The sequence below is a fragment of the Aethalodelphis obliquidens genome, unplaced genomic scaffold, assembly GCF_003676395.1.
Source record: "Aethalodelphis obliquidens isolate GAN/ISIS:26980383/991018 unplaced genomic scaffold, ASM367639v1 scaffold2, whole genome shotgun sequence".
Taxonomy (NCBI): domain Eukaryota; kingdom Metazoa; phylum Chordata; class Mammalia; order Artiodactyla; family Delphinidae; genus Aethalodelphis; species Aethalodelphis obliquidens.
The window spans coordinates 4,781,689-4,796,802 of NW_020837946.1; the positions used below are offsets into that span (position 1 = coordinate 4,781,689).

Here is a 15,114-nt window from a genome sequence, read left to right on the forward strand (position 1 = left end):
CCCAGGCCTTAATGATAATAGCCAGCGGGCGGGGGTCTTCCGGGTGGTATTTATTTCCATATTTCATAACCTTTAAAAACCATCTCTCTCTTTTCTTTGGCAAGTCCCACAAAACCCAACTTACTCATCAAGGTTTTTACATCCGTGTCTCTTGTAGACAAACCTACAATCCACTTCTCACAGTTTACTTTTCCCCAGATCAGGGATGATCGCTGACAGAGGTGTTAACGCATCATTCCCCTCTTCACAAAATTTCCAATGGCTCTGCACTAAATGCACAAACCAGCCCCAGACTCCAGAGCCTGGTCTTCGGGGGACCCACCATCTGCTCCAAGCCTGGCCCCCCCACTCACTCTTGGAGCCAGTGTCTGGCCAGGTTCACCTGGCAAGCGGCATGTAAAAAACACCCAAGTCCACGGAGAGAAGCTATGCTTTCTCGTATCAGAGCATCTCACAACTAACTAAAAGTCAACCTCCTTTGAGGATTACTTTTGTCTTTCACGAACTGAACCAATTTGGTGCTGCTAACCTAGTGGGTAGTGGGTAGTTCCTCAATGAGTACAGGTTACTCAAAATCTGGCTATGTCAGAAAACAGACTTGTGGTTGCCAAGGGGGAGGGCAGTGGGGGGAGGGATGGAGGGGGAGGTTGGGATTAGCAGATGTGAGCTATTATATACAGAATCGATAAACAACAAGGTCCTTCTGTATAGCACAGGGAACTATACTCAATATCCTATGATAAACCATAATGGAAAAGAACATAAAGAAAAGTGTGTGTGTGTATACATATAACCGAATATATATATATAACTGAATATATATATAACTGAATCACTTTGCAGAAATTAAACAACATTGTAAATCAGCTACACTTCAATAAAAAAAAATCTGGCTATGTCCTATAAGGGAAAAAAATGTTATAAAATAAATAGAAGACTCCAAAATAACTTGGAAACATCAGCTACAGATCGTAACAATTTCTCACTATCCTAATTAAGTAACATCTTCATATTCTTTTGATCAGAGACTCTGTGGAGGGTTAAATAGGTCAAAAAATACATCACCGTTTAATCATCTTAAAAACATTAGAAAGAGCAGAATGCCGTGGCATTAAGAACTGATTAGGAACAAAAATAAAAGCCATTTGTATGCATTAATGATACATCAAGCTAATTCAAGCTGGCTAAAGTCATTAAGAGGAATCCTGGGGCAAAACACAGCTCTGATGCCACAGTGCGGCAAAGTATTAAAAGAACCATTTTCTACGGCATTGATACAATTAATTCTCTGAGCAAAAGATAGGCTCTTAACGTGAAAATCAAAACACAGCACATTTACTAATAGTGTGTTTAATGGCCTCGTGTTGGTAGTGTGAGAGTTAACTCAGGCATTTCTGTACACTTACACGAACACTGGGACCCACTCAATGCTCCCAGGGGAAGCACAGCATGACAAGTCCAGACTCAGGGTAAGAAAATGCCAGGAAAGATCCAAGCCTCTATCAACACAACGTCCCACGACACCAAGAGATAGAAGATGGCTCACCGTCTCTCGCTGTTTATAATATCATCAATCTTGATAAAGATTTTCAGATGACTTCTATGTTATTTTTTAAAAGAATTAAAATGCCTCTCCTTGCAATGGTTCCTTCTACTCACATCAGAAACCAGTTTAAGAATTATCATTTCACACCTGATTCCGTATTGTTAAGGCGAGTAGCTGCAGTCTGTGGAGTATGAACCACACTGATAATTTAGAAATTCCCCCCTACCTAAAAATTGTCATTTTGGGTAAGTGATTTTAAGCAAATCAGTCAATATTCCAAGGAGATAATTCCTCTTTAAAAGGAATTATCAGTGGACCTCTGGGTCCACTGAACATGATGGGAGATAAATTCTTAAAAAGGGCAACTTCTAGGCAAAGAGACTCCAAATGAGGAACGAGCTGATTTCATACTGGTGACAATAATCATGTTTTAAAACACCTGAGTTATTCAAGGTTCATCACCTCTTAGCCCCGGATTGCTCAGTGCAGCCCAGTCACTGGTCTCACCTTGATACACTCCCTACCTGTTCACCGTGTTTGGAAGACCTGGTTGCAGATCACGTGCCAGACGCACCGGGCTCCCCACCCCTAAGAACTTTTGAGCTCAAAGATTTTTTTCTAAGAACAGTAAAGTAACTCAAAAGTTCTTCTGTTTTTCTTTTGTTTTTGTTACCTCTGAGAATACAGTTTACTACACCAAGTGTTGCTATGTTACTTCTGGCATTCATTCATTACTTCGATGTGTGATTTAACCCTGTTACAGAGAAAGCTTCCCTGGTTAAGAAATTCACTGCATTTGAAAATGCATATATAAGCCAGTACTGGCAATGTCATGTTTCATAAAAATAGTTACTATAAATCATTTACACACTTTCTCACCCAAACATACACGAGGGTTACGGCACAAGGAGAACCACCTCCCCAAGCCTACACATCCCTAATCACTCCACGCCCCCTCCACTCACAGGCTCAATCAAAAGTCTACTTAGCGCTCGGGATATTTTCAGTTTGGTGAGAGATGATCCGCGATGGGCCAGGTATGGCTCTTTTGGAAACAACTTGCAGATTCTAATTTCCAGGGAATGAGACCATGTTAAAAGCTACCAGGCAGTGACAGCCAAAGACACCTGTGGTTAATGATGACATCAGGGCAGCTGCAAAACCAGGGTGAAGACCGCCTTGTAAGACTTAACCAGTTAACTTGAGAGGAACCTGATGACTGTTTTCCTTTTCTTTTGTCCCCCACCTTAGCATCACCACGTGAGTGCTACGTAAGACTTAGGTAGGTAACTTTTTTCACGTCATCCCTGTTCTTGGGAAGTTTTAAACTAGTAAAAACCTTTAAAAAGTGTAATTTAAGCAGCTGAACCTTTTTTGCCCCATCCTAATACACACTAACCAACCATCTGTCCCAGGAAGTCCTGCACATACAACTTTCCACTGCAAAGAGGGCAGTGAGAGTGGGCGGGGTGGGTGTGGGCACAGTGACAGTGATGGGCACAGAGGTGCAGTGAAAACAGGAAACGGACACGTGGGCCCGACACCAGCCGAACGATGTGACTTCAGGAAGCCAACTCCTCAGAGAACGTGGCTCCCCACTACAAGTCAGGCCTCGTAAGATCTACTACCTTACACCGTAAGCCCTTAGCTTAAACTGCGACATAAACATCAGTCATCATTATAAATGATAAAAAATACATATTAACAGATACTCAATGACACTTAATGACTTAGTTCACCTTTTCAGTATATATTAAATGCCAAATGGACACACATGGCTTGCTTTTGAACATGAAAAATCTTATCTTTGAAAGTACTCTTTTGGAAAAGAAAACATATATATAAATAACAATAAATTGGCTCCAATCTGATCTCTAACATAATAAAAATAGGAGAAAAACAACAGCAACACTACAGATAACAACATAGGCCACCCCGCCGGTGAAAAGTAAGCTGGTTCCAGGAAAGAATGGAATAGGCGTGACACATCCCTCAGCAGGAGGAACAGAAGACTGTGACGTAAGCAAGACAAGACGGTGCCAGATGGGGCCTCCCTGGTGGCGCAGTGGTTGGGAGTCCTCCTGCCGATGCAGGGGACGCGGGTTCATGCCCCGGTCCGGGAAGATCCCACGTGCCGCGGGGTGGCTGGGCCCGTGAGCCATGGCCGCTGAGCCTGCGCGTCCGGAGCCTGTGCTCCGCAACGGGAGAGGCCACAGCAGTGGGAGGCCCGCGTACCGCAAAAAAAAAAACCCAAAACGGTGCCAGATGATGCCACACTGGGGAGAAAAGCCCAGAAGACTGCTTACACTTAATGATGCCCTAACACATGCAATTAGGTTCCACCAACTGGGCTCATTAACACAGCTACCCCTGTACTGGACACTCCTGTAATTAGGGCCAAGCCGCTGCAGACGTTTCATGTGAAAGGGGATTCTCTGTACATCAGGGTTTCAGTCTTTGGAAGCAAAGGCTGGAAAGCACACTGAGGCTGCGTGCGGCACCACAGGGCCCGGGCAGGTGTGCGATCTCTCGGGGCTCGGGCCTCGGCATGAGGGAGCCGACCCCCAGCAGGCGTGAAACCCAAGTAGGACAGCTTCTGCGAAAGCCTTTTCCAGAATGTTCACTGCAGCACACATCTGAAGAGCTGGGGTGGGATGAACTGGGAGATTGGCATTGACACATATACACCACCGTGTATAGAACAGACAGCTGAGGGGAACCTGCTGTATAGCGCAGGGAGCTCAGCTAGGTGCTCTGTGGTGACCCGGATGGGTGGGACCGGGAGGCGGGGTGGGAGGGCGGTCCAAGAGGGAGGGGATATAGGGATGTATGTATACACAGAGCTGATTCACTTTGTTGTACAGCAGAAACTAACGTAACACTGTAAAGCAACTATACCCCAATAAAAATAAAAAAAAGAAAGAAAGAAAGAGCTGGGTGATGGTGTCGCAAGACTGCCATGAGTCTTCCTAGGAGGGGGGCTGCTATAGATAAACGTCCACCCCCAGGACAGCTGAAGGGAACCCTCAGTAAAGCAGAAGGTCTAGCAAGAGGCAGACAGCGACCTTCAAATGCTACTGCACAGCTTTGCCAACCACACGTACCTGAAACTAAATCGTTTCTGTTAATATAAATAAAGCAGACCCGTCCTAGAGCAGAAGGTCTCCCACGTGAGATGACGGAACCACCCCTGACAAACAACCCAGTGACAAAATCCAGCAGCCCTGGGCAGAATGAAGCAGGATGGCAATCTGCAATGCACCTACATCTTGGTCTATACGGATCTTGAGCTGGTCCACCAATTACTGTCAGAGCAGAATCTTGCAGGTAGGTTTCCTACTGTTCAATGAATAGAAGCTTAAGAAGTTAAACCTTTAGTGGGGAGTATGCCTTAATGTGTACAATAGGATGCTCTGAATCAGGATTTAACAAATGACCACAACTTTAGAATGTATGTGCAAGAATATTAAATTCTGCGTACAACTGATGCTGGGAGGGATAACACAACATCCTATACGTAAAACAATACTGTTTACGATTCACATAAATTTGCATCAACTCATTCTGGGGGCGGGGGAGGGAAGGAGGGAGGGGAAGGGCATAAAGCAGCTTAGATAAGGGAAAGACAAGATGGTGTTCTGTACCACCAGCTGGTTCTACGTCGCATTCCGTATAAAGGGAAGCCACTCTTCTTTAGGTATCAGAGATCTTTAAAATATGCAAGCCAGATGCCATAATTTAAAGATTATAAAATATACCGCCAAAACCTTAGAGGTCCATCAGCTCTCTTCCACAAAACGCCAAAACAAACAAACGGATCCTCCCTCATCCCTAGGCTAAGATAACTGTTCTGTGACACAAATCACTATGCTCATCACATGTCCATGACACACCACTGCCACTCTCGGCAAGACAAGCTACAAACACGGACACCCGATATAAGGTGAGATATTTAAAAGTGTTCCAAGAGTGACTAAAATCCACAATTTCCAAAACCCAACCCCAGGAAATTAAAATCATGGCTGCTCTATCGTGAAGACTTTCTTGCCCCCAAGACGGCGCATGTAACCCTCCAAGGGGCCCTTTCACCACCCACACCAATGACTTTTCACTACCTTTAAGCTCTGCTTGGTCTTCTGAGGGAAGAATTTACTTTTGTCGTTAAGCGGTGTTTATTTTAGCTTATCACTGAACGTCTCACTTGAAAACTCCCACCAGCAACACCACCTTCCTTTACCTGCCCAGAGGCTGAACTAGAACGCCATGAAAGCCGTGCTCACTGCAAGGGCTCTGGCCACTCAGACCTGGTTCCTTTATAGAAAGTGACACTTTTCTTTTCTTAAAAAAAAGGAAGAAAAAAAAATTACAGCACCAGAGAAACGATACCTGCCGAGAATGAACTTTATTTGCTGCAATCCTGTTTCTGCATGTATCCAGGCCCTAATCTGGACAAATGACCAGGGACTTTCAAAATACTGAATGCCACACACAGAAATCACTGTAATGTTAAAAATACAACAGCCTGCAGGTCCTCTCCCAGACATGCCAGGGGCGAACAAAGCAGCACAGAACGGGACTGAGAGACATGGGGTGGGCCCCGGGCAGCCCACAGGGCCCAGAACGCCCCGAGGGCCCTTCTGGGAACCCAGACAAACAGATGGGCAACCAGGCCCCAAGCCAGATTCAGCTGCCCAGACTAAGTAAAAAGCAATGAGTGTATTAATTCTCAAAAGGCGAATCTGACTTACAGGAACCCCCTGTGCAGGCCAGATCTTTCTTCTCCACAAGCTACACAAACTAAGAAGCAGAGGGTGACCCCAGGCTGTCAAGCAGGGGCGACGGAAAGCACCCTAGTCCGGCACTACCTCTTCTCCGCCCCCAGGCAAGATGTCGCCTGCATTTCTGGGTGACTGTTCTAAGTTTATCTTCCCTGCTGGACTTTCACTTCACCCAGACATGGGCCCTGACTGTGCTTCCAGGCATGAGGAAGGCTGGTGCTCAACTAAGGGAATGAATGAACAAACGCAACCACCAACCTACTTCGCTTCCTCCTGATACCGAGAAGCGAACAGAGAACCTCCCTCCTGAATCACCTTCCAGGAGATACGTGACGACACCAGCAAAACCATCCTGTTTCTCCACTGTTTTCACATTCTGTCTTCTGTTTCAGGACACTTAGAGAAGCAAAGACTAAGGTCCCTGGTCTCTTACAAAGCAGAGCTGGGCAGCCAGTTGATCGGGAGCTCGGCCTGCAAGAGCAGGTGGAGGTCGGAGCTGGGGTAACACACCGGGTCTGGATGCTTCTTTGATCGATAAGCTAATGGTTACACAGAAGTCACATGCTTTTTAAAAAATTTTTCTACCATGCAAAGATATAAAAAGTACACAAATAAAAGTAAGCCCTAGGGCATAGAGAAAGCCCTGAAGTCAAAAAAAGAAATCCAGATATACCGAGTCCGTGAGTGGGCAGTGAACCTGTGCAGTGAAAGTGTACCCTGCCCCCAGCCTGCCCCGGGTATGTGGGCAGGACCCAGATGCTCTGTTTTAATGACAGAATGGTTAAGGCTCTAGGCTCCCGGCTCCCAAGACTGGGGTCCAATCCACGCGAGTACCTGTGGCCAAGGTACCTGACCTTTCTGAGCCCTGAGTTCTTTAGCCATAAACCTTCCAAGTTGGTTTTTTTTTTTTCTCTTTTCTTCCCTTGAAGATTAAAAAGGATGGTTATTGCTAATGATTTCCAAGTACTGAGTATATTCCCCATTCGGTTAGCCACTACTTTCACCACTAACAATTCAAGAGTTTACGATTAACAAATAAGAAGGTTTACCATCTAATTACCACAGAAAATATGCAGAGTAACCTCAATCTTATTTTAGAAACTTAACCTTCACGTAAATAAAAATATTTTAAGAATAAAATCACAACAGTCACAGAAGTTGCAGTATCATGCAGACTTTGTACAATCCAAATACTCAACGGGAATGCATCATTTCTAAAGTAATAACAAAATGTTCTGGAAATCTCGCAAGCCTGTAAAAACTCACACTTCGAGTGTAACACGGTTCACCTGTGGAATCACTGAGGAGCCGTCACAGCAAGGAAACACTGGTATTTTAACCAACGACTTTTGGAAAGGTCCTTCCTCACGCTCCCCTTGCCAGCTTCCAGCTTGAGGATGACAGGGAAGCGGCCCCTGCACACTGGCACCTGCTCACTGCCTCGGATCCCCTGGGTGCTGGGCAGGGAAGCTCCATACCTTGTCATCCCCGAGTACTAGTTAGTTTACTATGTGTAAGAGGAGTTCATTTATTTATGGGAAGTTCACATTTGCAAACCTCCATCAACGTACAAGGAAAGCAATCACTGTGGAGAAGAAACTCATCCACGCAACTAAATGCCGATCCTCTATGTCAGGGATGGGCAGACTTTCTGTAAAAGGCCACAGAGTATCTCAGGCTTTCTTGGCCAAAAGGTCCCGCTGGAACCACTCAACTCTGCGGCAACACCCAAGAGCAGCCCAGCCCACCCTTCCCGCAGCCTGTAAACAGAAAAGTCTGTTTATAGAAACAGGCTGTTGGCCAGGTTTGGCCCCTGGGCCCTAGTTTGCAGACCTTTCATCTGTTAATACTCCACTTTAACCATCACAGGGGTTTCCACTATTGGGGCAAACGGCGACCTCGCCCACTGGAGCCCACCCCTCGGGAGAGCCCCACAGGCTTCCTTGCGTCATCCTTCACGGTGTCACTAACGTTCAAGGAGCTGCAGATCCTGGCCCTGAACGGCTTTTAAGTGGGGTCTGCTCCCGAGCACGGGGGCGGGGCAGGGCCCGAGGAGGCCCACGTAAATGTGCGGTAAAGGACAAAGGGGACGCAGAGCCCCGGGGACTGGGGGCTGTTCTCGGCAGACTCCTGAGCTGGGAGGGGAATGTGACGTATAGAGACTAAATAGAATAAATGTACTGCAAGATAGAAAAGGCTGATAATTATCTGGGAGGCGGATAAGAGGAAAGAGATGGCAAGCTTAGAAAAGGAACTGGCTGCTAAGGAAAGTGGAAGAAAATGCAAAGTTAAAAAATGGACACAATCTTTGAAATTTAATAAAATGGCGAGAGTGTGCAATTCCTATAATTTTCTCTGAAAGCTCGTTTGGACATTTTAAAAAAAAGCATAACCTGCCCGGTTTGGGGAAGTGCTGGGAGCACCCCATCATTACTACTCTTCCTGGCATTAACAGTCTCCCCAGGGCAAGGCCTCCACGACCCCAGGAGCAAGGGCGGCCTCCAAGGAGACCAAGCCTGGCTGCCCTGCTCAGCCCCCAACAAGCTCCGGCACAGAGCTGGGGATGCAGAGGTAGGTCTAAACCAGAGTAACCCAGTAGAGGAGGGGGCCTGGGATCCCCACGACGCCCATCAGAAACAGAACCCTCTGCCGGGAGCATCCTTCTCCCAGGTCTTTGATGCTAACCTACCCCAGACCCTCCCCGACCCCACTAGACCAGAGAGCACCTTCCCCGCTACAGACCCCACCCCCCCGCCTCCCTCTCATCCCCACCTGCTCTCTCCCCCGCCCTCCAGGCCTGACGTCTGCCATCACAGTTGTGTACGGGGGGACCTCTGCTCCACCAGGAGAATTTCCCACCTGAGGGGTGGCTGTCCTGGAGGTGAGGGATCAAGAAGGAGGCAAAGACACAGTTCCCAAATGCTGGCGCTCACTCCCAGCCACCGGCCCTAAGGCGTACTTACTTCTGGCCAAACTTGACTCTCTCTCTCTTCTGCTTACTCTCCTCCAAACCCAGCATGAAATATTTAAACCTTTTTTTTTAATGGGGCTGAATAAAGAGTGAGCATCTGCAGTGAAGCAGAAATGATGCGTGTGTATGTCTGACACGTCCTGTGCGTAAATAACCATTTGAGAAATGCTTCATCCTGTGCAGAAAGAGGTCACCAATGGTACACACAGGACTGTTTCAGGGTGGACGCTCAGCACACCCCCTGAACGTGACCCGGGGCTGAGGGTCCCCCTCCCTGTAGGGAGCGCTCGGGGTCACGTCATCCACGTGGACCAGTGACCGGTGTGAGGTGAATGGATGCTGCAGGCACAGCACGAGTATTTACCGTCCTGGAAGACCCTCTCCACGTTCAGCCCGTACGTGGCGCACGTCTCGTAGTACGTGCACCTCTTGAGGTCGCTGGAGAGCTTCCGCGCCCTGGCGTCGTCGATGACCCGCGGGTTGGTGGAGCTGATGGCATCTGCAACAGACCGACAAGAAGCGGCGACATGGTGACCACGAGCGGCCTGGGGACGTCCCACCACTCACGGCCCCCAGGAGCTCAAAACCTGCCCCACGCTCAGCACTGCTGGGATTCTTTTCAGGACCTGGAGTTTTCAAAACACCGTTTATCGCCAACATAATCATCCCAGACACCACAACGATCAGGCGTTTCAGAGGATCCTGCTTCTGAATATGAAATAAAAGAATGTCCCCGAAGACCAGAAGGAAAGGGTACGAGTTCAATGTGGGTCCAGAGGACAATGCTTTAACAAGGAAAACCACACGGTCACTGCGTGTGGCGACCCCGGCACACGGCACCCGGGAAACGCACGCCCTCCATCTGCCCGCTGGACACGCGCTCACGGAGCCCTGTTGGGTGCCTGGCCCGGTTCTAGGCACGGGGATGCCCCCCCAGGGAACAAAACTCTGTGCTCTCACAGAGGGGACATTAGGTCAGCTGGGGAGGGAGGCAGAAAATAAGTAAGACACAAACGAGGAAGGACGATGGGTGTAGGATGGGACGTAGGGTAGGAGCTGGGTCACAGGGCAGGGGTCAGAGAAGCCACACCTGCAGCAGGTGGCGGGTGGGGGAGGGTGCCTGGGGCAGGGGGCGGCAGAGCGCCGAGCATTTAAGGGGGACCCAAGGGCGAGGCAGGAGTGGGAGGGGGCCTGGGGCACTGGAGGGGGTGTCGCAGACTAGTGTGCGAACCACGTTGGCTCTTAACAGGTGGCTTGGGTGGGGGACTTCCCTGGCAGTCCAGTGGTTAAGACCTCGCCTTCCAAGGCACGGGGTGCGGGTTCGATCCCCAGTCGGGGAGCTGAGATCCCACATGCCTCGCGGCCAAAAAAAAAACAGAACATAAAATAGAAGCAATATTGTAACAAATTCAATAAAGACTTTAAAAGTGGTCGTCATCAAAAAAAAAAGATGGCTCGGCTACGAGACACCCCTCACCTCCTTCAGGACCTGTGTACAGATGGGGGCATCTGAGCCGTGAAACACATGTCAGGCACCAGCCACTAGTCTCGTAATAAAAAGAAATGCAGCCCTTCTTTTCTTTCAGCTCGGCATCCACGAGGCCCTCTCCCCGTTCGTTCTGTTACTACTGAGTAACTGGGGGGCAGCCGCACGCCCCGCACACAGGACCAGAGGACGGGCTGAGGCGTTCTGGCCGGCGTGCTACCCTGCGAGGACACACACTTCACAGGGCTGCTCCTGACGGGGCATTTTCCCCGAGGGCACGAAAGCTCCTGAGTTACAGGAAACGCTCAACATCTCCTTAACCAAAAACCCGCCACCGGCATTTTCTGTACTAGTCCAGGGAAAAGCAGTGTAAGTCACACAAGACAGTGACAACCTTTTAAACGTCTGCTTTGCACAGGAAGTGCCTGAGGCACTCAAATTCCTGGAAGTAGTAAACAAAAGGGACATCTTGAGGGAATAATTTATTGATTTTTCCCCCTCCTTCTCTTCTCCTTACTCCCTATTTTTTCTTTTTTTTCCTAGTCCCACGGAATATGTTTAACCGATAGTTCTGAATTACTCCTAGAGAAACTATGATTCAGGACCCTTCTCCTGACAATGACCGGAGCCACCTCAAACAGATGTTCCAGAACATTCCCTGGCAGGGCCTGTTAGAGGGATTTCTTCAAACACTATCTCGTCCTGTCTTCTTACCTTACAGAATAAGAAATGTGACTTGGATTTCATAACACTTAAAGAAAAGAAGTTTTTTTTTTTTAAGGTGTAAACATCTTTTAAGAAAACAGTAGAAAAAAAGTTAGAAGCCCAAAATTTTCCAGTGCTTTCGTATAAACTAGAAAATACACTCCACAGAGCATGAATCCCGCTTCAGATTTATCCTGACGCCGTAATCCCCCACTCATTTCTGTCCCATCTCAGCTTCCTTCCAAGATACACTGTCATGTGTCAGAAGCAGACCCTACACTTGAATGCTCTTCTGGTCTTGTTTTTCATTCCTCTTGTGACTCTGCATCTTTTTACAGCTCGGGCTTCGCCCTCCAATCAAGGTGATCTTCAAGTCTTTAAAACAGATGTTTAAGAGACATCACACCATCACCTCGTCCTCTTAGGAACATCCTCCAGCTCCCCGATGGTACCCGGGAGAGAACACGTCCCCCCACCTCTGGGTAAGGCCCCACACCCCACGTACCCTTCAGGAATTGTCTTAATTCTTCTCTATCTTCTCCATCCCATAATCTCCTATCTTGAGGCCACCAGCCCCGACCAGCTGGGAGGGAAACCTGAGATCCCCTCAGCCGTTGTCTCTGGCACCCCACGCAGCCTGTACAGCATCAGGACAAGCGTGGCTTCACAGAAAGCGAAACGAGCTAATGGTACCTATGGGTGGAACCTTCCAGAAGCCCACACTCACTCCACTTTCCTGCCACGGGGGCTTCCAGGGTGCTCTGGGAATCAGAGGTCTGGCTGATGACCACGAGGAGCCCTCAGGTGAGGACTGTCCCTACTTGATAACATTCCCGTCCTGCTCCTTTGGGACATGGCTTTGCTGAAGTCCAAACAGGTCTCACAAATGAATATGAGGGGACAGGGAACAAGCCCTCCAGCAGTGCTCCCAGGTGCTCGCTGGGTGCAAGCTCACAGGTGTACCTTGCAGGTACATGGCCCTCAATCGACAGACGCTTATAAAACTAGAGGGAATAAAAGGGGGCCGGTTCCTCCACATCAGGGCTTCCCCAGAGCCTCTGTGGAGCCATCCCCAGGCCTCCCTGAGACACAGACCATCCACCATCCTGGTGGGAGGTGAAGATGTGCCTTCCTTCAGCTGGGGCGGGAGACACAGAGGCTGCACTTATCTCCAAGGTCCGCAGCAGGGAGAGATATGCATCTGCAATCCCAGCAGGACCTCAGGTAAACTGGCCACACGTGGAAACATCAGGAACAAAAGCAAACACGCACTCGACACTGGTGTGCCCACGGATGCCCCCACTGCCTTACGGGATTTCCTCCCTTCAAGGCCTGGTAGCGTCAAGGTCAACAGCATCCTGGAGCGAGTGATGCGGGGTTTGCATGGCCCCGTGCAGGGACCCCAGACTCGCCACCCCTACTACCCAAAACACTGCTGTGTAGAAAGACAACAAACTGATCAAAATTACCTTTCTGGCCTGGATTGAAAACCTACCTGCCCTTTATCCCGGTGAGTCCACCGCAGAAAGGCATTCTGCATCCTGAACACAGATCCCCTGAACCCAGGCGGCTGGCAAGGAGCCGCCCATACAGACCCTGCTTTGGCTCAGAAATGCCCTCGGTAGGCCTGCAGGAAGAGGCGCTTACTGGAAATTAACTGCCTCGATGTCGATTTCAAGGCAGCTTGAAGCAAGGTCTTCTTTAGATGAGCTGCCCACTAGAAAATATTACGTATTAAGAATTTTCAGGAGGCCAACTCAAATACGCCAATTCTGCACATCCGAACAAGAACCAAGGGCTTTTTACTGGCGTGCCTTGTCTCCCAGTGACCACTAGAGGGCGCTTTGGGCATAAAAAACCTCTCACGTCCCACGTTGGTCTAAATCCACCTCTGCTCTGAAGGTTTCAGGTGTGAGACTGCTGGCCAGGACATATATGCTATTAAAAAAAAAAAAAGAAGAGGGGGGACTTCCCTGGTGGTGCAGTGGTTAAGAATCCGCCTGCCGATGCAGGGGACACGGGTTCGAGCCCTGGGCCGGGAAGATCCCACATGCCGCGGAGCAACTAAGCCTATGCATCGTAACTACTGAGCCTGCGCTCTAGAGCCCACGAGACACAACTACTGAGCCCGTGTGCCTGGAGCCTGTGCTCCACAACACGAGAAGCCACCGCACCGCAACGAAGAGTAGCCCCAGCTTACTGCAACTAGAGAAAGCCCGCGCACAGCAACAAAGACCTGATGCAGCCAAAAAAAAAGGGGGTGGGGGGGATTGGCAATGAAGTTCTCTCCATGAAAACCCAACCCTCACGTTTTACATCTAGCACCCTGAGCAGATGACTTTAGTTTATTCCACACTTTTTTCTCCCAACACACACGCCCACTCCACGATTCAGGCTTCTCCTGCCAAGGCAGCGGATTACCCCGCCAGAGCTCTCAGTTATATTAGATCTGGTGCCACGCACGCAGCTAATTGTTCTTGCTTGTTTGACGCAGCTGGTTTCTTATTTGGAAAAGTCTTACATCAGGGCATGCAAGGGCAGACCAGATGTGCTCATTCTAAAGGAATTAACAAAAACAGAACCTGCACCAAAAGATGAACGGAAAATCCAGTGTTTCTTGACATGATTGTATTTTTTAAGTTCTCCATTTTTCTGGCAAAGCAGTTTTAAAGTTAACCTTCATCTGACTTTTAAAAACATTCCGTATGACCCCTTAGTTAAGTCCCCAGTGGCAGGTACCAGCACATCAATGAATCTATGATCAAGGGCATAGTAAGTGATGTCACTTTACTAAAAGACCAAGTTTTAAGTGTCCTAGAAAAAAACACAAAACGTACCCACATGGTAAGATTCTATGCTTTCTAAGGGATCTGCTAAAAATGAGATACAGCTCATAAGACATTAAGAAATAGAGCAGAATAAAACAAAACTCTGCATTATATCAGAAATCAGTATTAAAGGTACAAAGGTGAACATAAATAACCCTTTAGGGCGCTTATATATTATTTTGGAACAGAGAGAATTAAGATATTCTAATATAGAAATTAGAGCACTTGGGAGTGTACGGGGGTGTTTTGTTTTGAAGTTGCCAAGTGACTTCTCCACTGAATCAAATCAGGAAGTGTGACAGTTTCAGTTTCACGGATGCTCACTGTAAAAAGGGAGGCTTCAGTAGGAAATTACTGCTTCTTTAAACCGTTTCCAAACCCCTCCACTCTGAAAACACAGGCCAGGAATCACTTACTGCTCAGCTGCTGGAGCCATAGAAGCACAACCTGCCCTCGGGCACCACTCACCCTGGGTTCCCACCAGGACCAGCGGAATCTCACTCGTGTTCCGGTAGTTGGCCATCCGGCTGTAGTAGTGGTAGACCGTCTGGAAACTTATCTCATCCTCCAAGCTGAAGACAAATATAACAGCGTCCACCCACATGGCAAACTGCGGAGAAAAGAGAGGCAGGTGAGCAGGAGATACTGAGTGAGGCGCTCACGAGAGACAGGCAAAGGAGCAGCACGGGGTCACCTTCGTGAACACAGGACGAAAGGCCGGCAGACACGCCTCCAGCCGGGCCACGTCCGACGTCTTATAGCGCATCGCTGGGGCGTCACGAACACCCTTCTCATCCTCG

At 48.5% G+C, this 15,114-nt stretch overlaps 1 protein-coding gene across 8 annotated transcripts in view; it reads right to left on the reverse strand.

Annotated features, from left to right (window-relative positions):
• AGAP1 (ArfGAP with GTPase domain, ankyrin repeat and PH domain 1) overlaps nt 1-15,114 on the reverse strand; it is a 552,897-nt gene that overhangs the window by 318,314 nt on the left and 219,469 nt on the right. For all 8 annotated transcript variants that reach the window (XM_027117564.1, XM_027117546.1, XM_027117554.1 and 5 more), the window contains exons 5-6: nt 14,783-14,924; nt 9,660-9,794 (exon numbers count right to left, since the gene is read on the reverse strand). In XM_027117564.1, the coding sequence (XP_026973365.1) occupies nt 9,660-9,794; nt 14,783-14,924 (277 nt within the window). The remainder of the gene's footprint in view (nt 1-9,659; nt 9,795-14,782; nt 14,925-15,114) is intronic.